At 42.6% G+C, this 26,909-nt stretch overlaps 1 protein-coding gene across 4 annotated transcripts in view; it reads right to left on the minus strand.

The window, feature by feature from the left end:
• Positions 1–26,909, minus strand: part of tanc1b (tetratricopeptide repeat, ankyrin repeat and coiled-coil containing 1b) — a 57,216-nt gene that overhangs the window by 20,662 nt on the left and 9,645 nt on the right. For 3 of the 4 annotated variants that reach the window (XM_029841719.1, XM_011610335.2, XM_029841729.1), the window contains 5 exons: positions 17,787–17,993; positions 11,522–11,626; positions 5,156–5,289; positions 3,200–3,389; positions 1,434–1,754 (listed from right to left, as the gene is read on the minus strand). In XM_029841719.1, coding sequence (XP_029697579.1) covers positions 1,434–1,754; positions 3,200–3,389; positions 5,156–5,289; positions 11,522–11,626; positions 17,787–17,993 — 957 coding nt within the window. The remainder of the gene's footprint in view (positions 1–1,433; positions 1,755–3,199; positions 3,390–5,155; positions 5,290–11,521; positions 11,627–17,786; positions 17,994–26,909) is intronic. The other variant, XM_029841726.1, reaches the window with a different exon arrangement.

Here is a 26,909-nt window from a genome sequence, read left to right on the forward strand (position 1 = left end):
ATTTATGCGTAAATTAAAAGTTGCACATCAGCCTCTTAATGCAAGTGTAAACCTATTATATTTATCAATGCTCATTCACAACATACAGAGCCAGCCCAAGTGTAACGCTTTGGGACGACAGATTTTCTGGTAAATACATTATTACTCTGTTACTAATGTTAATAAACAGTGGCGTCCACCAATGTTGATTCCTACAACATTCAGAAACATTTATTTGAGATATTAATGAAAAGAAACGCCGTGTGACATTCCAAAAGGTAAACTGTCCCACAAACGCCCTATCCTTGATTTTCCCTCCAAGGGCCTTTCTGCCAGCATAAAAACAGAGGTGTGAATTCTACAGCTCCCCAGAGGGCAACGCTGCATAACTATGACATCAGCCCTTAAAGTCTGGGAGCCCCCAACAATGACAATACTGGTGTTATTAACACACAGCGCAGTTTTCTGACCTTTCCTCGTGTGTGTCGCAGCATATAATTATTGGTTTCTTAAGGAGTGAAGATTATTTTAATAAACTAATAATGTGAACTGAAAAAAAAGTATTGTATTTGCCAGTAAATGTGGACATGAACTCGGTGTGAGAAGTTCTGATTAGATAAACCAACCAAGCTAAACATGATAAACAGCTGATGAAAACATCTTCATCATTTCATGCGATTTTTTTTCCACGTCAGATGATTTTTGTACAAACCTGCAAAACAGAAAATTATCCCATTCTCGCTGGAGTTACAGAACTCCACTTCTTGCAGCCCTTATCTGTACATTCTCTAGGATATTAGTGCAAACAACTGCCTATATTTGACTGTAAATGTATATAAAAAAGAAAAAGCTGAGAATAATCATGCAAGCTTTTGTCTGTTTTCATATCAACTTGGTTGCCAACCTAACGATGTCAAGGTCAAAAGCAGTAAGATAAATGGAGTTGGGGAGCAGCGCTGAGATGTGGAAATGTAAAGAAAGGTAGCAAAGGGTGGTACGAGGGGCATCAACAACTGTGACAGCTGTGTGGATACGAGAAGGGGAGCCATAACAGGGAGGTTCCAGGACAGGAATGCAGAACAGATCAGCCGAACAGCAACTTGTGCTGAGGTCAGACATGGTAGGCAGGACCCAGGCTCCCTATACAACAGCTGCTTAATCCCAACTTCTGCCTTAAGAACAAAACATCTATTGAAAAACACTTATTTTTCCATCTTAAACTTAATCAATGTACACATTATATAACTGTTCTATTTTCAATTTTTTTTAAGTAGTATTGAAACTGACCAGCTGGAAATGCAATGAAATGAGGCTTATGTTGCTTGAAGTGCCAAAATAAGCTTGTAAACATGTAAGAAAAAGGATAAAACAGAGTTTCTTCTCAAAACGCTAACTGAGAGAAACACATACTGAATAATTCCTCACCCCCAAACAGAAGCCAGAGCGAGCCTTACCTGCTACAGAGTTTGGCCTCGGCATCATGAGCGAAGAGGACGCCTGTGACGGATATGGAACAGGTCCCTCAGGTGAGTGGACTGGAGGCTGCGGCGCTGCTGCTGAGGTGTTAGTTTGCTGTGGTTGGTCTATCCTGGACGGGGTGTCAGTTGGCGTGGCCGAGGCGCCGCTGGAGTCTTCCTCTGCCACGGGAGAGCAGGTGTCCGCGCGCACGCTCTGTGCGAGGCCATGGCGGCTGCTGCCCCTCAGGCTGCCATCTTTACTCCACTCCAGGCTAGAGCCGCTACGGTCATCATTCTCTGAAGAACTGGTGATGGTGGCTGAGAGGAGGGAGGACGTCACAGTAGGATTAAAAACCTAGAGCGGTTGGCGTTTTGACACTAAATGTACACAAATGTGAGACTAAATGGAATTTTGTCGATTACCCGCTGGGAAAGCCGTAGCTATGGAACTGTTTCCTGCATTTTTCAGTACACACAGGTACTTTATTATCATGAATACAAATCCTTTAATCCCGCAGACCAGCGTTCCAATATAATCCGAAATGACGAGTGGAAAGCCAAAGCAATACAATGACGAGCAGCTGGATAAAAAAGCCTGGGTTCATTCAGATGACAGGAACTGACTAACCACCTGGCTGTGTTTGCATCACACCCGTAATCTGGATTTCCTGATGGCAAAGTATGTTGCATCATCACTAACACTCATATGACACATCCCAGTCCTTTGGGCTCCTGTGCTGCTGATCCAATATATGATCATTCATTAAATCTGTCATGCTGAAACAGACAGTATTCTCTTTTATATATAGGATGCTAACTAAAGTCACCGCTGACTGGTGGCTTTAAGTCCTATTCTGTAAGAAAAAGCCCTCCTCTGGGAGCAGTGTGAAAATGTGATGGCACTGCAAAGCCACCCCAAATCCAGCAAAAAGCTTTTAATGCAATACGAAGCCAAATTAATGCGCTTTTGAAATTGGGGAGAGAGTGAAAACTTCAAAGAACAGGACACATTAACCACAGGCTGGAGTCTGATTTGTAACCACGGCGCTGACTTGTTTAAAATACCAAAACCTACACATTAAGGCAGGTAAATGAGATGTTGTCAGGCTGGTGCTAACAAAATAGCTCTATAATGATAGAATACAACATGTTTCATCCTGTGTGGCAGCATAACAGTCCAATACGGTGAAAAATACAATATCATAGCCCTTATAAATTATTCAGCAATTTGCTGTGTTATTGCTTTAAGAAGACAGAATGATCATAATAATCAGAAATATAAATTGTCGTGCGGTGCAGTGACGTCCGTCTCCTACCCAAACAATCATGAAATGCATGATATTCTTTGCTTCTCATAGGACAACATGTTAAAAGCTGAACCCTTTTCCCAACAATCCATCACTGTCAGTTCGACAGATTTATCACGTTATCAAAACCAATTCTCACAGATGGATTTGTCGATGACATTGCATGTCTGCCAGCTTGCTGGAGTCTCCAGGTGTCTAACACAGCCATTAGAAACATAACAAAGTCATTTAGTGGCGCAGAGCTCAATGGAACATCATGAGTGACAGATGGAAGAGGATGCATAAAAAAATAAGATACTCAGATGTGATAGTTGAGATTTCTCTTTTCAAATACGCAGGGTTTTTTGGGGATGTAAAGCTTTCCTCTAAAATGTCTTCAAAGACCTGAGTGTTTCTCTGGCTCCACTCGATTTTTACAGACTGGTTGATCTATAATGAAAGTTGGCTACATCTCACCAATGATTCCACTGTCTCTGCTCTCCAGTGTGGAGCTGGGGCTCGTGATTGTTCCACAGGGGCTGGTGCGGCTGAGGATGGGGCGGCTGGTTGTGCTGTTGAGTGTTGAACATGGGCTGTCGGTGCTAGGAGACGCTGTGCTGCTGGTCAGAGTGGAGCACGGACTGATGCCCTGGCTAGCAGCAGAGCACTAGAGAAAGAGGAAGAAGAGGAAAAAGGTTGGAGAACAGCTACACTTTGATGATGAATTGTGGATTCAACTAAATTTACAACGCTAATTAAATCTGTCAATGATTTATGCAGCTTTGATTTAAACTGAATGTGAACATTTTTCCAGCATGAGCTTTAATAAAGAAAAAAAAAACCTAACCTTATTTGGAAGCCATGAGAAAAGTCTAGACACCGACTGTCTAAAGAATTATTGAGTCTTGCATACATGAACGTGACAAAAAAAGTGCATCAACATTGTAAAATGGATAAAAGCCTGAAAATTACACACTCGTATGTCTGGAGGAACTAAAATAAGCTTGACGAGAATTTTGCAGGGGAATCTGTACTTTGTTCAGAGACAATAGGCACCTTTCCCGTGCCACCAAGCCTGTCCAACAACAATAGTAGCAAAATCTTTGTCTGAGCTGACAACCACAAAAATTAAAATTAAAGCCGGTTTTGTCATGTTTCCACATTTTCCTTCAGCTGCATTCTGATTGCATATAATAGAGAGGTCGTCCTCATCCCACTATAAGAGGAAGCAAGTTCTCACAGCCAGTATGTTCATAAAGTGGCATCTAAAAGATAAAAATTCCTACAAAAACCACGCTGTCTCGAACAAACTCCCACATTAATATTCAACAAAATAACAAAAATAAGTTAAAATGACATGTGGCTGTCCTCCCAGCATCAGTTCTTTTGGACATTAAAGACGGCAAAATATTAAAAACTCTCCATCGTAAATCACTGCATAAGATAAATGTAACAAACATGTTTCCCTCTATATAAGAGACTGATTCTATCATTCTAGTTTGAGAGGACCCTTTCATTCGGTGGCATGATGACAGGATGGAAATCTGAATAACAGAGGTCCCATTTACAACATATTAAAATATTCCTATTAGTACATGTTCAGTGTGACAAAGCCAGAGCAGCAGCACACATCTGCTAATTAACAACGCTGCCAAATTAATCCCAGCAGCTAAAATCCTTACTGGTGATAACTTAAGGCAAGAACAGCATGCTGTGGTGAAGACGTGCTCTAAAACAGCTGTATGGAGGAGAAGAGAATTGCTGGCAGATGTTTGTCTCCAGCTGAGCGCTGGAAACACACACCTCCATGAACAAACAAGTGATAACCGTTCACATACTGTGCTTCCTTCTGTATCTAGACAGTTAAACAGATGATATGTAGCTCTCTTTTTAAAAAAAAAACAACTTTAATCAAGGTTCAGTGTCCATATGAACAGACAGAAATGATACTAGCATGTTTCGCTCTGCTCAGCTCTTCACACAGCCTTAATTAGGAGAGAGAAACAAAGTCATGCTTCGACCTAACATAACAGAACTATTTCTGGACTTGGGCTCAGACACTCCAGTTACATACTAAAGTGGCCCAGGAATAGCACTCAAGTTACTGAGAGACTCACAAACCACACTGCAGACCATCACAAATACCATAAAAGTACAAGTTTCAAACATGCAGTTTCTTTGAAATCAATTCAAACAAGCTGACAGTTACCGTTAGTCGTCGTGCTGGGTTAAAAGTTCCAGGGCCACATCCGAAATACTGGGCAGGAGAATGAATCAAGAAGCAACAAAAACATCCATTCTTCTGGACCACTGTCACAACTTATCCTTTGGCTGTCTCCCCTCAGTCCTCTATCTCTCTATCTGCGAGCTGCAGCGAGCAGCTGTCGGAGGAGCGAAGGGAGCTGCACGGGGGGGGGGGGGGAATTAAAATACCTTCTTTTCACTCTTGTCATCCATAGGTATGCGTGCCGTACCCGGGATCCCTTCTCCTAGTAAAAAGCCGAGCCTTGTCATCAGTTCCTGAGTTGCTGGGGAGGAGGAGCTTGGTTGTTTCTCTGTGTGCAGCTCTGGAGAAGAAAGAGAGGAGAGAGAGACACACAGAGAAATGCTTAATGTTAGCAGGCAGTGTTCCTCTCTCCTCTGTTCGGGCCACTCTGCTTGCCTGTCCCCTCAAATCGTCTCTGAAATGCTCTGCTGCACTCCCTCTCTGCTGATGTGGTGCATATGCACACAGAGAGAGAGAGAGAGAGAGAGAGAGAGAGAGAGAGGGAGAGAGCGAGAGACTATGGGGTGTGTGTTCTAAATTTCTGAATGCATGTGAGTGCCCAATAATGTGATAGAAGAAGAGACTTTGTCTGTCCAGCAACATGCCTCAAGTGCCAGTTGCAAAGCCTGCTGCCTGTTTCCAGATCTCACTCATTGAGGCCGTGAATATCAATGAATGTTTTTCCTCCAGCACAGTTTTAACTGTCTGCTGCCCCCCCCCCCATCTCTCTCTTTTTAGCCAAGACTGAAAACTATGTTTCAGTGATGGAACTAATCAATGACAGTCATATACAGCATATTTATAAAGAGCCATAAAAAGTCAACACAATTAAAATCCACCATTTTGGGGCCAAATTTGGCAAAAAGGAGCTTTCGCTCCTTATAAACACATTGGATGGACTTTTGGCACGTATGGAGACATAGGATTGATACATTGAGCTTTTATAAGCATGTGCATGTCCACCCTGTCCAGCGACTTCCATTAACTATTAATTAAGATGCAGAAATAAAGAGAATTTGTGTAAAATTTGAGCTTCCTTTTGGAACAATTCCTGCAGTTCAACAACAGACTCATAAGTGTCTAACTACAGAATAAAGGTGTAACCAAGCAGAAAAAGCACAACCTCTGAAAAGAAAATAATAAAAATAAAGTGCCAATATGCTGCGTACAGAGGGACAATAACCCACTCCGGCAATTTAGCCAACAGAACGGACTCGGTCATTTTGGTCTGGCTCTTCAGCAACATTCTTCAGCAAACAAAACGCACAAGCGAAAAAACCTGTGAACATCAGAGTTGAGTGTGTGGATCTATGTTAACGTTGCGACACACTTGCCCACTGAGCTGCCTGCTTTTTGATGGTACTGTCAGCTGCACCCGCTTCCAGCTCATTTAAACTAAATTGACTTGCTTGTACATACAGAAGCTGAACTACTGCAGGAACCTGGAAGTAAAAGGGTTCCTGCAGTACCATTAAACCCACCCAGACTCATCCCCCTGCTTTAAATTTCATCCATACACAAAAAAGTAGACTTGAAAATTGATTTTTATTTCAGCCTGCATGTCAGTGGTTGACAACGCTTTAGGACTACTAGTGCATGCGAGAGATTTGGATGGTCTGAAGCGTTGCCAAGGCACCCGAATCATGTAAATGTTGTCACTGTATCTGTGTCAGAGCTGTGATTCTTCACAATTGCCTTATCTAGATGATTTCAGTGGATAACGCTTTGTTACACATACATCTGGGGGACATAAAACATGTATGGCTACTGTTCATTGGAGACAATAGCAGACTATTTTAAACTCCAAATTACCACAATTTGATTGAGACCAGATGTGGCCTTTGAAGACTTTAGCAGACAGGATCAATGTAGAAAACGTTTTGTCATAAAAAACAGATAGTTTTGCATGTGCATGCTGTGGCAACCTCGTAATGCCTAAACTACCATTATCCACAATAATGGCTGCCGTCCAGTAATCCAAAGCATCCAAAGCTTTCGGAAGCAGGCAGTTTATTTTTTTTTAGTTTTGGAATATGCAGCAAGGACTTAGCAAACAGAGATGCTGCATCATTAGTTTTAAAAGTCAACAGTTCAAACTGTAGTGCTACCATCAGACCTACGAGCACACAAGCTGTGGGGGTGGGGGGAGGTCAGCACAAGGTTTTATCACTATAAAGCTTGAAAGAGCGCTGCTATGGTGATGACAGTTGCAGTGCAGATGAGAAGGTCCGACTGCACGTGGTGCATGTGCCTCCCCACATAACCTGCCAGTAAACTCAAAGGAAGCCAGACCTGCTGGCCTCACTCCGTGTTCTAACATTAGATTTGAACTTGTTTTTAAATCCACTTGCACGGCTCATGGACAAAATAGACCAGTGGGCCACGCTGATTACATCACCACTTCGAAGGAGCCATGCAAATTTAGGGAACTTTAACATGAATAAAAAATATGCACATACATTCCAGGCAGCGTAAGATCACAGAACAACTGCAATCATGCGTCTGTAGATACTCAGATGAAAACCATTTACTCTACCTTGATAGTTTAACTGAAACCTAGAACCTGCTGTATTGGACTGATTTATCTTTTGCTTTATCTGCCATTTACAACTCTTTGTTTCTGCTGTAGTTTACTTACCTACTTGTTATTATGACAGTAGGAATGTGTGTACCAGCTTTTCACAAGCTGAACGAGTGTACAGGGTTCAGTCAGTGTGGAGCGGATGTGCCGACTGGATAATATCTACTGACATGAAAGGAGAGTCCCTCAGCTAAGCCATTTAGAACTGGTACAAAGTGAGGCGTCCTTTCAAGAACCTGGGCCACAAAAGTCTGAAAAACCAGGGCTGGGGCTGTAATGTGTGTTTCAGGAACCACAGCAAACAGGCCAAAAACAAACCAAAACAAGATCATTATGGGCTGGCCTGAGGAGGTTTATGAGCAGGTGTGGAATAAAGAAGACCTGACAGAGGAGGTGTGGAATGAGAAGAGGAGAGAGGAGAGGAGAGAGGAGAGAGGAGAGGAGAGAGGAGAGAGGAGAGGAGAGGAGAGGAGAGGAGAGGAGAGGAGAGGAGAGGAGAGGAGAGGAGAGGAGGAGAGGAGAGGAGAGGAGAAAAGGAGAGGAGAGGAGAGGAGAGGAGAGGAGAGGAGAGGAGAGGAGAGGAGAGGAGAAAAGGAGAGGAGAGGAGAGGAGAGGAGAGGAGAGGAGAGGAGAGGAGAGGAGAGGAGAGGAGAGGAGAGGAGAGGAGAGGAGAGGAGAGGAGAGGGAACCCCACCAATAGCCTGGCTCCACAGTGCTTCTGGGCACTCTTCCTGTGGGGGAAACAAACCAGCCGGTCCTCATTAGCAGCTGGAGTTTTATTACCACAACAATGAAGTCCATTTAATGAACCCTTGATGAAAACATGCATCCTGCTTCCCCATTTGGGTACAGAGGTATGAGATGAGGCATCCCCCTCAAGAATGTTGAAGGCTTTTGATGCACATTCCAGGACATAAGCAGAAACATCTTGAAACACAGCTATCATACTTAGTTAGGACTGATAAATAAACAGTGAGCACAAGATAATTCTGATTCCCAACAGCTGCTAAAAGTCAGACTCATAGATATGAGATGCAGAAGGCCCCACGGCACAGCTACTAAAACACAGTTTGCAGTAACTCTGCATAAATCCATCCTTCTGCTAGCAACAGTTTATTCTTCTCCTGATCATTGGTGCTTGAGCTCTCCCAGTGAGCTACAGACAGGTACACACACAGGATCAGGCCACGTCTTGAAGAGTGAAAACCATAAATCAAATCCAGAATCCAGTGATCCATCTTGAATATTATTAATATTAATGAATAAATATTCAGACCAGGATCAAATCAATCAAAATTAATAATAACCACATTATTGAATAGCTACTAGAGTGACAAAGGGTTGTTGCAGACCAGCACAGTCCTGCTCTCCTCATTTTCTGAGTTCCCTTTCAACAAGACAGATTCCTTATGAACTGATATTGAATTGATTATTCGATGCAATTTCCAATTTAAACTCAATTGAGCCCGAGTAACCGAACCTGCAGCTAACAGCTAAGCTAACCTTCTACGTAGTTCATAGGTCCTGCTGATCTCGACACATAAATGTGCACAAAGTAAATGGTCTTCTCTAGAAATCCCATTTCTTAATGATGGAACAATAATGTACAACAATAAATCAGACGCATTTCTAATAGTAAATGACAGGTAAAGGTCACCGTGGTGCCAGTGCATTTATAGCTAGAATAGCAGTATCACAATCATTTAAGGAGTGAAAATTCAGTTGGCCCATAGTTTCAGCAATGACAACATAATCAGTACAGGCAGAAACAGGTGTTAAGTGTGTGGGCTCCAGGGTCTCCCTGGAGCTGTAAAAGAGAGAGATAATTGTGAGAGAGGAGCTGAGGTTGGGTTTTGACTGACAGAAACAGAAAGCTGACCACAGCTGAAATAAGCCTGACAAGGGCAACTGTTGGCCTACTGTTGCAAATACAATCACGTATGGAAACACACACCTATTCTGAACAGGCAAAAATGTCTGTTTGAATGTAGATACAAAATAAAAATACACATGTAAAAGCAACCCTATCCTTCCTCAAAGGCACGTGGCCTTTTTTAAGCCTACGCTCTATGCTATGTGTCAGCGACAGACTTGGATGAAGTTGACACCCAAAGAACCACAAAGGAGTTGGAATCCCACTGGAAAGTGGCCAAATTTAACATACAGAAGAAAAAAAATCATGACGTGACTATTGATGCAAAACATGGCTTATGGACATCCCAGAGAGCCGTCCGTCAGCCTGACACCCAACAAAAAGGCTCTTCACAGCTCAGCTCCGTGTGGGGCATGAATGTCACACAGTTCTCATGCTGCATCGCTTCTAATGGATTTTCTGGTTGCGATTATTCTGGCAACGAATCAACATTTCATTCTGTGGCTGACCTTGACAGACAAGATGTGATGTCAAAGCATCTTGTCCTCCCACAAAGACCGAAGTTGTTTCTCTCTGAGGTGGAAGAAAACAGGCTGAAGGATGACAAAACAACACTGTGCCATTGTGAACTTAAGTGGGACGGAAATGACTCCCCGCCACGTGGACAACCTATATCAAAATGTAGGTGGTGGGAAATAACAGACAGAGTCCTGGTGTGAAGCTGAACACATGCTACTCTACTGGAGACAGTAGAATTTCTAGCTGTTCTCAGAAGCCAACAGCTGTGCAAGGGGCCTCATTCCACCACATCTGGACAATCACAATCAGCCATTATTGTGCTAGAATTTATAAAGGGCTTAATGGAACATAATTACCTCGGTAAATTGACTCATGCCTGCTCCTTCCAAGCTGTATTTTTTCTGTGCTAACTATGGCTTCCTTGAGTAAGATGGATTATTGGGATGTTTGTCCATAATGAGTATATAAAAGCAACAGGTACCTTCACCCGACTCCTGATAAAACGGGTTGTTGTATCAGTCATTTTTCACTATACTTACAATAAGCACAGGTAAATATCCATAATCTGTCAATTTTAAATTGATACTGATTATTATACAAGAAAGAAAAAGAGAACTTTGTTCTATTTCTAAACATAATGGCAATGCAATAATTACTATTACTGTCCTAATATTTTAGAATGCTCATTAATTGGGGTCCTATAATAATGATAAAAAATTCAAAGATTCAACTCATGAATTACAAAATGCTAAGTGTTAAATAATTCATCCCAAAATCATTTATTACTGAAGATAACATTTTGCCTAATTGGGATCCAATATCTGTAGCTCTGAGCGGACACGCTGCTCTCTGCCAGCTGAACACACCCTTGCAGCTTGGTATGCAGCTGTCAACCACGTCCACGCTGGTCTGGGTGTACGTGGCCCCGTGTAAAGCAAGACATGCACTTGTCTGCGTGTGCTCGCTCTGCACAGAATGCCATTTAAACCCCTAACAGGAATTCAACCACTGTCCGAGAGCACTTGGAACTCACAACTCACCATTTTGTAGAGTCCAGACCACAAAATCACATAAAAAAAGAAGACAACTGCGTGCTCGCACAGTTCACACAGTTAAAACAGGACAAAACACAAGCATTTGCTGAAAATTTTCTTGTATCATCCAAGGTATTATCTCCAAGCACATTTCCAGGAACCAAAGACGGAGCACTGGTGGGACAGAAGGTATCTGTCCCCAAACATTGGAAAACAGACTCCGCTGTAATCCAAACACACATTTAAAAATAAACACAGCACTATAGTGTGTTTGTGTAAGAGGCTTCATGAAGGGACACTGCTTAAACAGACGGGTAAATTCAAGAGCTAATGTTACTCTTACATTGCAGAGAAATACCCGTGACCCCAACAGACACAGCTATGACACGCTATTTAACAGAGGCACAGAGGCACGCATACCAAAATACACGACAGGAAATATTCAAAGTTATTCAAGCTTAACTGTTTCAGTTCTTCACAGAAAGCACAGGCAGTCGAACAGAAAGAGATCTGAAACAGGACTCACCATTCTGTTTGGACTCCTTATTATCAGCCACCTTCCTCAGTGCTGAAGCAATGGTATCAGAGGGGATGCGAGGACTCTCCACATATTTGGGCTTTCTGCTAGGACCTGTGAGTATGAACCAAAGATACAGGGAGCGGGAGGGTGAGAGAGAGAGGGAGGGAGAGATAATTGTGATATGAGAGAGAGAGGAAGAGAGAGAGGAGGAGAGGGAGAGTTCTCGATGGATTAACGTGTTCCAGATGGGACTAGAGATGAGAGGCGGAGGTGTCTTAGTTGGACAGGCTTGGCTGCACTCTGTAGCTTGCATAAACTTACACACTCATACACACGCACGCACGGAGACATCTCGCCGCGCTGATGGCAGCTCTGGTCTGTCTTCAGATCGGAAATGTGTCTGCATTGCCAGAAACTTCCGGTTGAAAACCCTCACACTACAATCCGGCTCACAAATTCCAAACTACAGCAGGAAACCACAATAATTAGCCTCTTCATGAACTTTGTGAAACGACTTCTTAAACAAACGCACGCACATGTTGTCTGCATGCTGTACGCAGTGCAACCGGGGTGTGCGCTTCATTCAAAATGTGGATTAAGCTCTGTCCAGGTGTTCCAACGCAGGTCAGATGAGACCTGATGAAGAGATAACGCTGGTTGGTCACAGTGTTTTCACTGTTCGCACCCTGACAAAATTAGAAAATCCCAAAACTCCACAGAGAAAGCTTGCTCACCGTGCCAAACTCAAAATAAACCACTCAGACAGAACTCCGTCATTACAGCGTCGCCGTTTGCGTGCACAACAGCATTTGCCCGTTCTGTTTACAGCATACAGAGTACTTTGAAAGAAGAGTCTTTTAATCCACTCTGAATGGATATAATAAGGTTCTTAACTTGAGGAGATTCAAAGGATAATCGTGCTGATATAAATGTTTAGACACAGAGGCAGAGACGTTAGACTAAATAATAACTCATGAAAATAACAAAGGTTTGCTTATATTTACAAATCATCTCTGGAAAGTGTAAATCTAAATTAAAGGCATAAGTCCAGACAAGGAAAACATAATCAGGAATTGGAAGATAAACACATTATTAAGAATAATGAAAGAGCCCCGCTTTCCTGGGACCACCGTCTGCACGTTGCTCCATCCATGACCCACTGTAACCGAATCCAACCATCCTCCTCACGGACCCCCGTTATCAGGTGACAGCGTGTGTAAACCTCAAGCATAATATAAAGCTCAGCTGGAAGAACAGAGAGACATTTCCCATTAATGCTTTTTCTTATCCAGTCACTCCTACCTCTTTTTAAATGATGGAACATTGCTTAATGGAACATTTTTTTGAACCACAGCTGTGGTCAAAGCCACAACTGCTAGCAGTGGGGGTCAGTGAGGGGGTGGGAGAATACAGCAGGAGTCAAGTGAGGTGAAATAATCGACAAGGGTTATTGTAACAAACCAAGAATGGGCGGGAGAGTCAGCTTGATGCACAGTGCCACCTATGGATATGTAACTTGAAATGCATAGTGAGGATCGGTGATCCTTCTACCTGAAGGGAGCTTCTGGCTTTGTAAACCACCCTAATCCTCAGGTAAAACCCCTAAACGACACAAACTGGAACCTAAGTGGGTAGCTAAAGGTAGACAAAGCAAACCCCCCCCCCCCCCCCCCCCCCCCCCCCCCAATCTCTTCCCTGAAAACCTCTATTCATCTATGGAGAGTCAGGCACAATCACTGAGAGTCACAGGACTCCTATTAGTGTCCCTAAGTAAATATTCCAGAACAACTGCAAACTGCAGACTATCTTCCAGGGTTTATTTTATTTACGGATGTCAAAAGTGAGTCACAAGGATGACTGAGTGTGAGCAAAAGTAGTTTAAGTAGCATGGCAAAAGACAGCACAGAGTTTATTTTCCATTCAAGATCTGATCAGATTTTAACAGGGTGTCATTACCGCTTTGCCCTTTCAGATGGAAGCATTGACGAATGAGCAATTGCAGTTTGGAACAGGCGTGAAAAGGTCACAGTAATAGAAGCGTCAGATGTATGACCCTTGAAGCAGATCAAGACAGAGAAAGCCACAAAAATGAGATCTCAGCACACAATGAACAAACCAAACACTGACATGAGGATAATCATCCATCTATCTTTTCATTTGCTGGAAATATCATCCAGTTATCAACCTGGTCACATCTTGGTGCGTCTAAAGTACATTAATAAGAAAAGAGGCTGATGCAGGATTCATAGATTCGCCAAGAAAATCTCAAAAAGATTTATATATATATACTTTTGGAGTTGCGGAAGATATAAATATATTCAATGCATATTCTGGTTTCAAGCCCCCAAAACTCCTGTCAGGAAGATAAAAGTATGCTGCTCTCAATTTTGCAAGTCCACTAATATCATAATGTCACATTCTTTAAAAAAGTGAGCGACTAGTTTGACAGGAACCTACTGCATGTATAATAAATGTTCTGAATTGAAATGCATAATAACCAGTCTATATGACTATACAAGTTAACAGATGGTGGAGACGCATAGAATAGAATAGCTTTAGGGTTTTATCTCTCACACTCACACTCACACACACACGCACACGCACACACGCACGCACACACACACACACACACACACAAAGCAATGGATTGTTCATGACAAGGAAATGATCCAGCAGTATTTCTGCATTCTTTAAGATGGACTCTTGACTCTTTCACATTTTAGCTTCTGAATGAGGGGATGTAGAAAACCAGTCCCATGACTGATGCTTTTATGCCTTAAATGTCAGTCTTAGAAATAAAAAGAGGAAATAATGAGGAAAAAAAGTGAGCTGTTTGAGACACGAGTGCAACAATACTTAAGTAAACATTCTAGGTGCATTATGAACTGGAAATATAAACGTTTATTTATGATCCATTCCATCTTTCCATCCTGATACATTTGAAATGCTTTGAGGAAGATAAAGTATGTCCTTATTTCACTTTCATTAGGACCGTTTGTCGCCTTGTATCAAACCACAAGCCTAAATGTAGGTTTTCCATGTAGATGAAAAGGAAGCTGCATGTGGTGAGAAGCAAAATCCTGCGCAGTGAACTGAGGAGCTGGATATAACTTTTCACCGGGGGCTGATCAGAGGGAGCTTTCAAAGGGTGTCGGTACCACTGATGATCTTTTTAAGCCTAAGCTCACAGAAATCCATCAATATTCCCTCAGGGTTGTCTGTTTACTGTCAATACTCCAGAGCTGACTTCAGGAAAGCTCACCTGAAAAAGGGACTACAGCTTTTCCACCGGTGTTGCCATTGTGTTGATAAGTGCAAACTCACCTGCTAATGTAGAGGACGATCTAGTTGCTGGTCAGAACATTCTCAGTAAATTAACAACTCATTATCACCAAATTAAAATGGAACTACTGTTCATTCTTTTCCACCCAACTGGAGTTGCTAACGTTTGATTTCTGAAGTGATCTCCTGCGGTAACATCCCTAAAGCTTTAAAAACTGTGTATACTTCCTAAGAACAGAACCCATTGTGACAGCACAGTAGCTCAAACCTCTGAAAGCATCCAATAGATGGTGTTCCATTTTGGCTGACAGAAACCTCTGATAAAGAGATAAGCAACCAAAAGGTCATGATATAAGACCACATTGTGTGCATGTCTGCGAGAGAGCCAAAGAGACAGAGAGAGCAAACCAGACTCCAAACCATTACAAACTGAAGCTCTATTACAGAAAAAAAACTCATTTTAAGATGCATCTGCAGCCTACGCAAGACCATCACCCCAATGACCTCATTGCAGATATGCAAATTGTAATGATACACTGCCCGTATCGGCAGTACGTTAACAGGAATTGCCGTTTTATGATCCCTCGCAGGCAGCAGAGGTAGCAATGAGCGGCTAACTGGTTTGTCATCCGAGTAGAGAAAGGTCACCCTCTAGCTTAGTGGCACCACAACAAACACCTCGGACTCCTACTTGTTAAACAACTGCAAAGGCCTCATCCACAAATGCAGCGCAATAACCAGTATAGCCAGGAGGAAAAGACGCTGTTAATCCAGTGATCTTACAGTAGCATGTGGTAGCCAGAGGAGGTCACTGTGGAAATGCCCAGGAGGCTGCCTGAGGTGGAGCGCAGGGATTGAATGTCACAAAAAGCACTTAAACTCCCACTTACAGTACGATAAACAATGTCTCGCCCAGTTGGTGCAACGTTTAGAGTATTGATCTCTGATTTGTGAAGGATTAGAAAAGAAATTGGTTCATTCGGGTAGCACTGCTGCAGTATACGTCTAACACAGGCTTTCTCAGGGTCTGTAAACTATTAAGACTATAAAACCTAGGTGCTGCTCAACACATGCCAGTGTGCTGTGTTCCATGGTTAAGCTCAGGGTTTAGTTGATCAAAGCGGTGGCACTCAACGCCACCAGGACTTTGTGGTTCAGGCATCCGTCACACTCCTAATTAACTCGGCGTTGCTCTTTTGTCTTCTGTTGGGCTTTCAAGAAGAAAACGACCACTATAAGTCTGAGCATTCCAAACTGTGAGAGACTTTCAAATGTGCCTGGAAACAACGCTAAACCACAAACTAGATCCTGCAACTGTGAAAGGAATAAAAGGGTGAAAACGAGCTGTATAGCAAGCCTTTCTGACTAGAAACAGAGTCATTTATACTGCGCAATAATTGAACTGTGACAGATTATCAGTGTAATTAAAGGGGAGGAGTCTTAATTGGAGAATATCACACTGCGTCACGTCTGGGGCTCAGAGAGAACAGACTCGCAGTACAAACCTTGTTTCCTCGCTGAACTGAGACATTTACTGCAGTGTGTTTATTAACTGGGGGTGTGAACTGCGCCTCTCAGGGTTTTCACAGTTACCTGTGAGGACAGTTGAGCTTCCAGACCGCCATCTCACCTCCCCCCGGCTGTCCTCCATAACAACCTTGCTTGATGGTCTATTTTTTGCTTTTTGTCATGCCTCCAAGCACAGCAAGGGGGAATTAGAAGTAGGGGGAGTGTTCCTCTTCCCAATCCCCAAGGTGTTTTTCACCTTCACAAACCCAACCTTGGCTGTCCTGTTTCCCCTCCATGTTTGTAGATGTATATTTCATGGGTCCGTCTATGCTGTAATATTAAGGTCATAGCTTAAAAAAATGTAACCTCACTGACCCAACTATTGTGCGTTTTTAGGAGGGCTTTTCTCCTAAAATAAAGCGGGAGACTATTGTTGCGTCTAGCTTTTACACCCAAACATTACATAACGCACAGCCTTTCTGATGAGAAGTGGGTGAAATGGAAAAGTTAACCTCCCAACCCATTTAATGCAAGAAACAAACCAGTCAATCTGCTGACATTTCTGCAGACATGTGACCTTGAACAAAGCAAGTCTGTAGAAAGGCTACATGCTAAAAAAAATAAAGGAATGAAAGATTGTTTTTAGGAATGTGCAGTTTTGCTGTTTCTCTCATCTGTGTTTGGAATTTTATAACATACAACTAGAGACTCTGCTGAGTCCATTTTCATTTAGAATTCTCATGGCCAAAGCATTTAAAGGCCATTTTGTCTGGATTTCAGCAGTGAGTCTTCATCAAGCCCCTGTCAATTTAATCCACTTGGATAAAAACAAATCAGTTTGGCGGAGCCACATTTCCATTTGCGAATTCAAAAATACAGGTGCTTTTGACAATGACCTTCTGAACTCCTACTAGTGTGGACATAATTGAGCTCTCCTTCCTATTACCTCCTTTACACATTAAACAAAGTTTGAACCAGTCTAAACAAAGAGCAGATAGGCACGGATCATCTCTGTGTGACACCACACTGACCACTTAAAAGGATTTCTTTCCTCTTCTCACATCTCTGGATTACAAAGACTCAAGTTGAAACAAGTTCTGATACAATGGTATCCCCTGCTTTGAAGCACCCCACAGCTGCTGACAAGCATGTTCTCAACATGGTGGATGGAGGAGGACTCACAATTAGCTCCAGTATAAACACACACCCATTACCAGTCAGTAGTGTAAACATCAAGTGCAGTTGGAGATCTACACAAAGTGATCAGATACAAAGGTAGGAGGGGTGGCTGCGAATGGGTGGTATGAATGCCAGAAACTGCCTCTCCAAAGATGTTTTAGATATAAAAAAGAAAAAGAAATGTTTAATAACTGCTTACCGTGAAAATAAATGTGCGGTTAACTGTTGGTGCTGACGGATATTTTCAATAAGAGTCGTCATGGTTGGAACAAATCATATATATGAATGATGCAGGCAGTACCTGGTGATCTCTTGCTAGAGCGCAGGGGCATCATGTAGGACTGTCGGGGCAGGAGAGGCGAGGATGGGAGAGACATGGACACTCCCTTGGCGAGACTTAATCTGAAAACATCGTCTGGCAGATTAGGGTGAAGGTTGCAAGGCCCCTGGGGTGGAGGGTTTCCCTCGGGTGGGAATCTGCTTTGGGTGCTGTGGCTGTGGACGTCACCTGTTGGGGAGAAAAGGGGGTTTAAAAATAGCATTTGTATTTCTGGATGCAGGAGGGAGTCCTGGTCCAGTTGAGCTCTTTGTGTGGCCTTTTCAGGGCTGAGAAAGTGAGCTGGAGAGCGTTTGTTGTGTGATTTACTTGTTTGCAATGTGTACAGTTCACTATAGACACTATGACACCTTCAGTGCAAATACAAGATGCCTCGTCTACTCAAGAAGATAAACGAGGAAGAGCGGCTGAAAAAGAGACCTGGCAGAGCTTCATAATATGTGTTTAAACTCCGGGTCATGGGTTGGTGAGTGTTTCTCATGCCACTAGGGCACATGAGAAGGACATCCCATCAGTAAAGTAAATGAGACTTTGTCATTGACCTCAGAGGTAACCGAGATAACGCGTCACTCAGAAACCACACTGAAGTTTCTGTTGAAATGTCTGCAATGTGATGTAAGATTATACTTTGAACATCAATAAAAAAAAACACCAGAGATGTGTCGGAATTTGTGCAAATAAACATGAACCCATAACCCCCAAACATGGAAAAATCAAAAACGGAATCAGTCTGCTACGGTACTTTAATGGCTTGAAATAGAAACCCTCAGTGGTGGGAAAAGGTTTACATTAGCCTGAGAAAGCAGTGATGCTTCCTGCTATGTTGTCTCTGGCATCAAAAGTATCAAGAGTCTTTTCACGCTGTCATAGAGCTCAAATTTACATTTAGGACAAGTTATTCCCTAGGTTTACTCTGTCTTACCTAATGTGACACCAGAATTGGTTCTCCTCACAAATATGGCTCCCCACAGTCTCTAAAGGGGAAAAATGTTGCAAGCTTGCAACTGACTTACCTTGTCAATGACTTTGCTCAGCACAATTTAAGCCTCAAATGGAAGAAAATGGTTTTGATTTACTGAGAAGCCACCCGGTCTGGAAAGACCATTCTAGTAGCAGAGCCAGCTAAGGGCATAACATCTCATTCTGCGGCATCAAAGTTGCCTACTCATCATGGCCACAAATTAAAATGTCTGAATTATCAACCTCAAGCTAACACGTAATACCTAACTAATAACACAAACCAAAGAGAAGAGGCCAGATCAGACCTGCAGCTGTGGCCAACCACAGTAATGGCAATTAGCCTTTTTTTAAAAAGTTTTCCTGCTTGAACAGAATTCACCAGATTAGTACTGACGCCTGTGTGCTGCCGGGGTTTGGAGATCAGCGTAGACTGATGTACAAGAGGGTGACCGCTATTACCGTCTACTTCATTCCCCTGGGAGAGGACTGCTGTTGGCCTGCCGGGCTAATCCGAAACAGAGACCCCTGTCTGCCACCCCTCTGCCTCACCACAGGGGACAAAAACGGTTCTGTATTTAAAAGGCTCCTAGACAACAAAGAATGCAAGAAACAGGAAACAGAAAGGTCTCAGCGACACCTCTGCATGTCAGCAAATGAGGACACTGTGGGAATGACTCAAAGTCCACAGAGGAATCTGCTATCACACTGACCTGAGTGGGACGTACTTTATTGGCACAATTTAATGGGACAGTAGGGAAGAGTGTGTGTGTGTGCGTGTGTGTGTGTGTGTGTGTGTGTGTGTGTGTGTGTGTGTGTGTGTGTGTGTGTGCGTGTGTGTGTGAGTCATGGCCACTTTTTCGATCCTTCTTTATAATTCACTTTCCTTTTGCTGTTAATTCTGGAGCTGCAGTGAAACACAAATATTAGGAGAACCCGTGGCTACAGCGAGCTCTGCTGTGTGTTTATTTACTGCAGCAGCGGCGGCGGCGGCGGCGGCGGCAGAGGGATGTGGTGGTTGTAGGTTTTAGCCATATTGCATGGTAAAGAGATTAAGATGAAGTTGTAATTTGGGTTGTTCATCCTGGATCCTGATGGACCACATCAAAGTTGGTCATCGAAGTGCTGGCAAACGGACCCTCGAAGGCTACTGTGACTTCTCTGACCAACACTTTATGGTGCAGAGGGGCGCAAGGACAGAAACTCACCAAGGCTATTTCAGTTACTTTACTAAACCCTGGTCAAGGCTGGGCCTTCAATTTCGGCCCCTGCTGTGGTCATGGAAATCAAGCCCTTCTAATTATACAGTCCTGCCCCGAGATGATGTAAAAATGATTACAGTTCATTGCATGAGCTTTCCTCCTCATCAAAGTCCAAGGCCCGAGCCCACAGGGACATGCCCATCCTATAAACAACAGTTCAATACTTTTTTAAGCATTCATTCAGAGAACAATATTATCTCTGAACATGATTTACACTTCTCTGTCTTCTTTATTTACAATAATGCTGCATAGACAGGAGATCCAATTTGAGGGTCGATCTAGTTGTTTTTATTCAAGAAATATTACTCATGGACTGATTATGAAATGCAGCACGACAAAGGCCAGATGATGCTCTTATAACTCAGCCCTGGTGGAGCCTCCGCTTGGGTTCTTATTATTGAGATGTATATCAGCTTCCTGTTTCAAATAATCGATGGGGCTGAATACATAAACTGAGTCTAGCTGAATGGAGGGAGGAGCTGACAGACAGCACTGGGAACTTTAAACCCTTGGGGTGTGTTTGAGAGGAAATAAAGCTTCTAGATTATTCCTGTTACACAGAGCAGATGCTGAAATGTCAAGAATTATTTTATAAAGCTTGCATAAATAAAAGGCTGTATTATGTTTATGCAGCAGCACTTTTCTAACACTAAAACTTGACATAACAAGTGCACATTCATCCTTTCAGGTTCAGTTAATTACACACATTCATAAATCAAGGATGTCACTTTGTGGTCTTAGTCTCTTGCTCAAGGACACCTCAACATGTTGTATGCAGGGACTGACGTGATGCCCTTCAAGGAATTGTGAGGAAACGTTAATTGAAAAGCTGACATGTGACTATTGAAAGCTCACGGTTTAAAGAGCAGAACTTCAGTGAAACCTATAATAACTTTAGCAAATAGCATCCAAAAAGCAAAAACTATTTAAATTTAGCCAAGTCGCCATTTAAATCCACAATTGAAAAAGAAAAAAAGTTTGACTAAACATAATTTTCTTTCCTCCACATACACTATACACACAATAAATACAATCTTTACTCCATCAGCTCCTCTAGCTAATTTAAAGGGACCATGAAGAAAGGATTTAATTAATGCAGATTCCTTTACTTCACACACAAAGCACGAAGACCATACGACAATCGACCAAAGGGGGAATTCTCCTGCTAGACTGAATGCCAATGTGGATTCTCTGTGTACTTCCGAGACCAGGGTGACGCTCCCACAAAAGCTGTCATGGTTAACACATAGCAACCCACAGAGAGGACAATGAAGCAGACAGCATGAAAGGCAGCGTGGGGGAGGGTAAGCCTGGCAAGTTGTCTCTGACGATGGACAAATTACATTTAATATGTTAATGTGATGCAAATCTATTTAAATTTTTCACATTATTAAGAAATTACAAAGAATTAAATTTTATGGCAAAGCTATTTGAAAGCAATTAGGAATAAAGTTGGGTTTCTTTTCTCTGTTAATTTTAACTTAGCTTAGCAGTAGTTAACCCTCACAATGCTGAAGAATATGAAATACAATGGCTCTACACTGATGCCAGTGCACGTTTATTATAGGTTCCAAATGTGGTATCACAACAGTTTACAGTCAGCAGCTCCATTAACTCCTCCATAAGAACACTTCATGGTTTAAATGAAAAACGCTATGCTGGTGGACCCTGAGGAGAAAAACAATTCTAGTTAGAGTGGCTTTGAAACCTTCAACTCAACATCATATACACTTGATAATGAGAGGAAATTAGCTGCTTCATGCAGCGCTAAGGGTCTGTTCCTCTCAGGCTCTACCTCAGATGCATGTTATGTAGAGGCCTGAGCCCTGGGGTTGGTTCCCTCCAACCCCAGGGGACAAAGTATGAGAGGGAGGGGGGCTGTCAGGGGAGAGGTTGATTTCAAAAAGGATGTAGAAAATGAAGACAGAAACAGGAAGGGGCTACAAAACGTCTCATACCCACTTTAATTAAACTGGAAATATATAGAACAAAATGTGGAATAGAACTCGCCAATTTAAGTAGGTATGGTAATATATCATCTGGTCAGTGTCTTTAAAAGGTTTTATTCCAAAATTGTAACTCTAAAAAAGACATTTTAAAGAATCCAGGGCTCCCACCACTAATGAAAGATGATGTTTGCAAGACCATTAATACCAGAAATGCAATGACAAGCACAATATAAAGGTGAATTAAACCACTTGCTAGACTGAAGTGCCCTGTTCTTGCACTGGAATAAATCAGAGCAGATCTGCTCCTGACAGTCATGGCGGCCCTGGAGAGTTATTGATATTCATGCTGTGTGACTGTGTGCCCAAGTCGCCTCAGTTTTAGGTACTGTCCACTCACACGCTACAGCAGAAACATGCCCCAATCACATGTCTGACTAGGAAAGCTCCTTTACTCTATCTAAATCAATTAGAGTGCCTAAATTATCAGGATCAGACTATTTCAACACTTGATTTTTACATATTTCAAGCAAAAAAAATTCTTTTATTTTAATTTCACTTCAGTGGACAACCACTGCCCTCTGGCTGTTATGGAAACATCTGTAAGGCCTAAAGGATGTCCTGATGATGGATGACATGCACTTCTCCAAACTGAGATTAATCATTCGAACTGTGAAGGCAGCTCTGGGGTCACTGAAGTCGTAATGCAGCACCCTGTACCTTCTGATCATTTTTATTTGAATTTTACATTTTTGTTGTTGATAAAAAAAAAAATTAAACTGGCCTAATACTGCAAAGTGTCCTGGACACCAAGGTTGCTATGGAAATGTGGACTACAACAGATTTCAGCTGCCATTAGCACAGGTCATTAGGCAGAAGTTCTGCTGGGGCCAGGTGAGGTCATGAGAACATGACCACCTCCTGGATAACAGCCTGTTTGGTGACATTAAATGGATGAAGACATAACACACACTTGCCCTCCATTCCCTCCTAACATCTTAATCCTCATAGGCACACAAGGACAAGGCCACTCTTAAACCAATGCACCCTGGGAAAAGATGTTTGTTAAAGTTGTGAGAGCAATGACCCTTGATAAGTATTATAAATACTACAAAGAGAATATCTCGATTGTTTGTAATGTCTTAAAATCCTTATGAATAAAAAGGCATATTTGTTTGGAAATGCCAGCAGAGAAACACAGATATATGAAGAATGAGCACTCCACGTCAGCCGTTCCTCTCTGCAATAAGCACTTATACCCCATTCCTTTGAGGCACATCACAAAGGAACTGAGGTCATTAGTTCAAACTCTCTCAAACCTTCCTGAGCTAAGGACAGCAACAGATTCAACAATTATAAAAAAAAGAAAAGAAGAAAAAAAAAAGAGTCTCTGTGTTCAGATAGGCAGAACTGAGTAGCGCCGAGGGGGAAAGAGTGGACAGAAAGGAGCCCAAAGTCCAGACTTTAAGTGGGGTCTCCACGAACTCCCACACAGACTTTTGAAAGCCAGAGACTGTGACCACATGGTTCAGTGGCTCCTCGGGAAGAGGGCAAACGAGGAGGTAAAAACACTGTAAAAGAATCCTGCAAAACTGAAAAATCCACGTCACTTTCCGGGAACACAGGCCTTTTTTTTTATAAATCGGTTGGACGACTGAACTATTTTGTCATTAAAAACCACACTTTAAATGTTTGGCTAGCTTACAGGGGGGTTAAAAACTTATGAACATAAAACAGAAAACTAGACTGAAAGAATGTTTCTGCCCAGACAAGTCATGCGGTAATTAGAAAAAGCAGTGGCCTGTTGACCTCTTTGCCTAATAAACCACCACAACAGCCACTATCTCTCCTTGAAGCACCATATAAAGACGCCTAGACATGTTAACTGATAAACAGTTTTTCCTACTCTTTGAAGTAGCATAAGAAGCTATTGGCCATGTGGGGGACTGGTGTGTTGCAGACTTGTGCATGACATCACCCCTTATGTTCACCAAGTTCCTTTTTATTTGTTTGGCTTCCTGTGTTGCCTTGCACACATTTCCGAGGTCAAAAGCACCGTGATAGTGAGTGTATCAGTGCCACCCTTGGGTGACAGACAGTGGCTGATACAGTGAGTGTTCCAGGAACCATGGAGAAATTTCTCCTCTGTCATGGCCACCAAAAAAACCACACTGGGAGACCCGTGCTGAATATGACCAAATGCTGTTACATTTACTAATGTTTCTTTGAGAGTAGCCATCAAAGTGCACTGTTCTCTCTGCTGTTCTCATTTTGTTATTCTGGATAGACAGGGAGTGTCCGAAGTGGATACACCTGAGGTTAGTGTGTGTGTGTGTGCATATGTGTGTATTTGCACATGAATGTGTGTCAAAGGGAAAGATGTGGTTTGAGCTACGCCCTGCTAATCGTTGCCTGCTGGCTGCGCAGTGCTTTGATAGCCGTGTAGGTCTGTACACTCAATGCCTCCTTTGTAGATCAGGTGCATTCTTTTCCTCACCATTTTAAATCCTAACCCAGCTGTCGAGGCATGAAACTCTAAACAAGCCCGACGGGGAGGAAAAACAAAAACACATGAGCTAAACGGCCTTTCCCCAAATGAGTTTAATTAATTAATTACATCCTCTGGTGTCTTCAATAAATTATTTTAATTAAGTTAATATAAATTACTCAAATTTGTGTTTGCGGTAGAATATGGTACAAGGGCATAGGTTTGAGGGTAAATCGAAATATAAATAGCTCCACGATTTGGGGTGTGTGTGTGTGTGTGTGCGCAGATGTGGATTATAGCATAGTGTCTGAACAAATTCTGCACTATGTAATCTGTGGCCTAGACCTTTTGTGGGTTACTGCATCTTCCTTGTCTGTGCATTAGGTGAGTGCTGCTAATTAGGCCTCAACAAGTTTTAAACAGAACAAATTGTCTTTTTCGGGCCATTTAAATCAGCTTTGATCAGAATGAGCTAAGGCTGCATAAAGGTTTCCCTATTCAAACTGAGGAGTGGTTTATCCTTCACCCAAGATCTGTTTTCCTGATAGAGGCTGAACCGTCCACTTCTGACGCTAGAACATTCTGCGGGAGTTTCCTTTTTAAGATCTCTTACAAGCCACAGGACAAGGAGGGATGTATGTCCCAAAATGGCTGCGGTAGATATGGCCAGAGTGGAGGCTGCCACCCAGGTGTTCAGGGAGAACATCCAGGCGGACACTGGACCCTCGTGGTTAAACGCCGCACAGACGGGAGTTTGTTTATGTCTAAGGGGAAGATGAGGCCGGTGTGAAGGATTCCCTGTCATCTGCTGCCAATTGTAATATATTTATTGAAATATTTGAAATATTTTAGGTAAAAACGTGCTGTAGAAATCTGGTTGGACTGTAGTTATTGGTCTTCTCATGCTCTGTTTGCACCCCCAGTAATTGTTGAAAGAAAGAAATGAAGGGTGTTTGGTTGTTTCTCTGCTCTATACATCACTCCTGGGATGAACTGGTGACCTGTCCTGGTGTTAACACTCAGGCCGCCTCACCCTAGAATGAGCTCTTACAGATAACAGCTTTTGTGCAAATGAGCATCTGTGTATCAGATCTTTTCTGGTTTAAGCAAATAACCCCCCAACCACCTGTAGCTATTGTTTATTATGGCAGGATTTCCCAATACAGAAAAGAAATCCACTAAAAAAAGAAAACATAGTACCTTTTTTATTCAGCTTAACTGTAGAGCTATTGATTTTATTAGAATATTACGGTAACTGGCGGTGCACTAGAGGCTTAACTATTTACTGCGGGGCTAGAGTTCATCAAGTGTGATATGCTAACCTTGATCGACTACAAATAAGCCTTGCTTTGTAGCCAACTTGTTGTGTGTGACCCTTGGCAACAAATCACTTTTCGTGTCAAAACACACAAGGAACTTGGAGAAATTGCAGAGACAGCATGTACCAGCCGCCACCACAGCTGAGCCAACAGAGCGCCGCGCTTAAAGCTCCCCTCTCGCACAGAAAATGGCAGCGTGTGTTTGGGAATAGCGCCCTTATACTGCACTTTATAAAGTCACAGATTCGTTTAAAAAACTCTCAACATTGCAAAAAATGAACCATGACCCTGACAACTAATCTTGCTAATGTCTGTGTCCTAATGCTTTGTGTGTGTGTGTGTGTGTGTGTGTGTGTGTGCGTGTGTGTGTGTGTGTGTGAATGTGTTTCAGGTGGCTGAATCTTGTATCTTCCTGTAATTAGTTCTGCGTCATCCACAACACAAAAGCTGTCTGGCAGCTGCCTCAGACAGTCGAGCTCAGCGGCTGTTGGGCCCAGTATGGAGCGCTGTCACAGGTGTGAGATAAAACACACTCACTCAGGCTAAACAGGCTGTTCACTCAGTCACATCATCAACAGGCACAACAGAATTACATCCAGAGAGCAGATTTAGCTGCAAAAGCACGCTTAATGCATCGTATTCCGAGTGATCAGACAGCACTCCGAAACAGTTTCTTCCTCTTTGTAATAGGATTTCAACCTAAAGGTGTGTGGGCAGATTAAATTTCAGATGAAAAGTGTTGGGGATGTGAGCGTTCCAAACGGTGGTCAGGGATGATCTGTGACCACAGGGTACATAAGAGCAAACACAAATACATCTCTGGACCACATGAAACCGCTCTGTGGTCAAACACGCACGCGCATGTGAGGTGTTGCTGTCCATCCTATTTTGGCAGATTTTGCAGCTTCCAACCTCCCAGAATCCAAACTACAGAGTCATTTAGGCAAGAAGAGAGCCTGAGAGACCAGGATGTGAGGCTGCTAAAGCCAGAATGGTGATCTGACCATTAAGTAAAGAAAGGAGATGCATTTTACTACCAGCACTGGTCAAGAGGAGTGGCCTGACTGGAATTTCACATATTAGTGCCAGGTATAAAGGATGGACCTAAAACAGAC

This window comes from Takifugu rubripes, chromosome 1 (genome assembly GCF_901000725.2).
Source record: "Takifugu rubripes chromosome 1, fTakRub1.2, whole genome shotgun sequence".
NCBI lineage: Eukaryota > Metazoa > Chordata > Actinopteri > Tetraodontiformes > Tetraodontidae > Takifugu > Takifugu rubripes.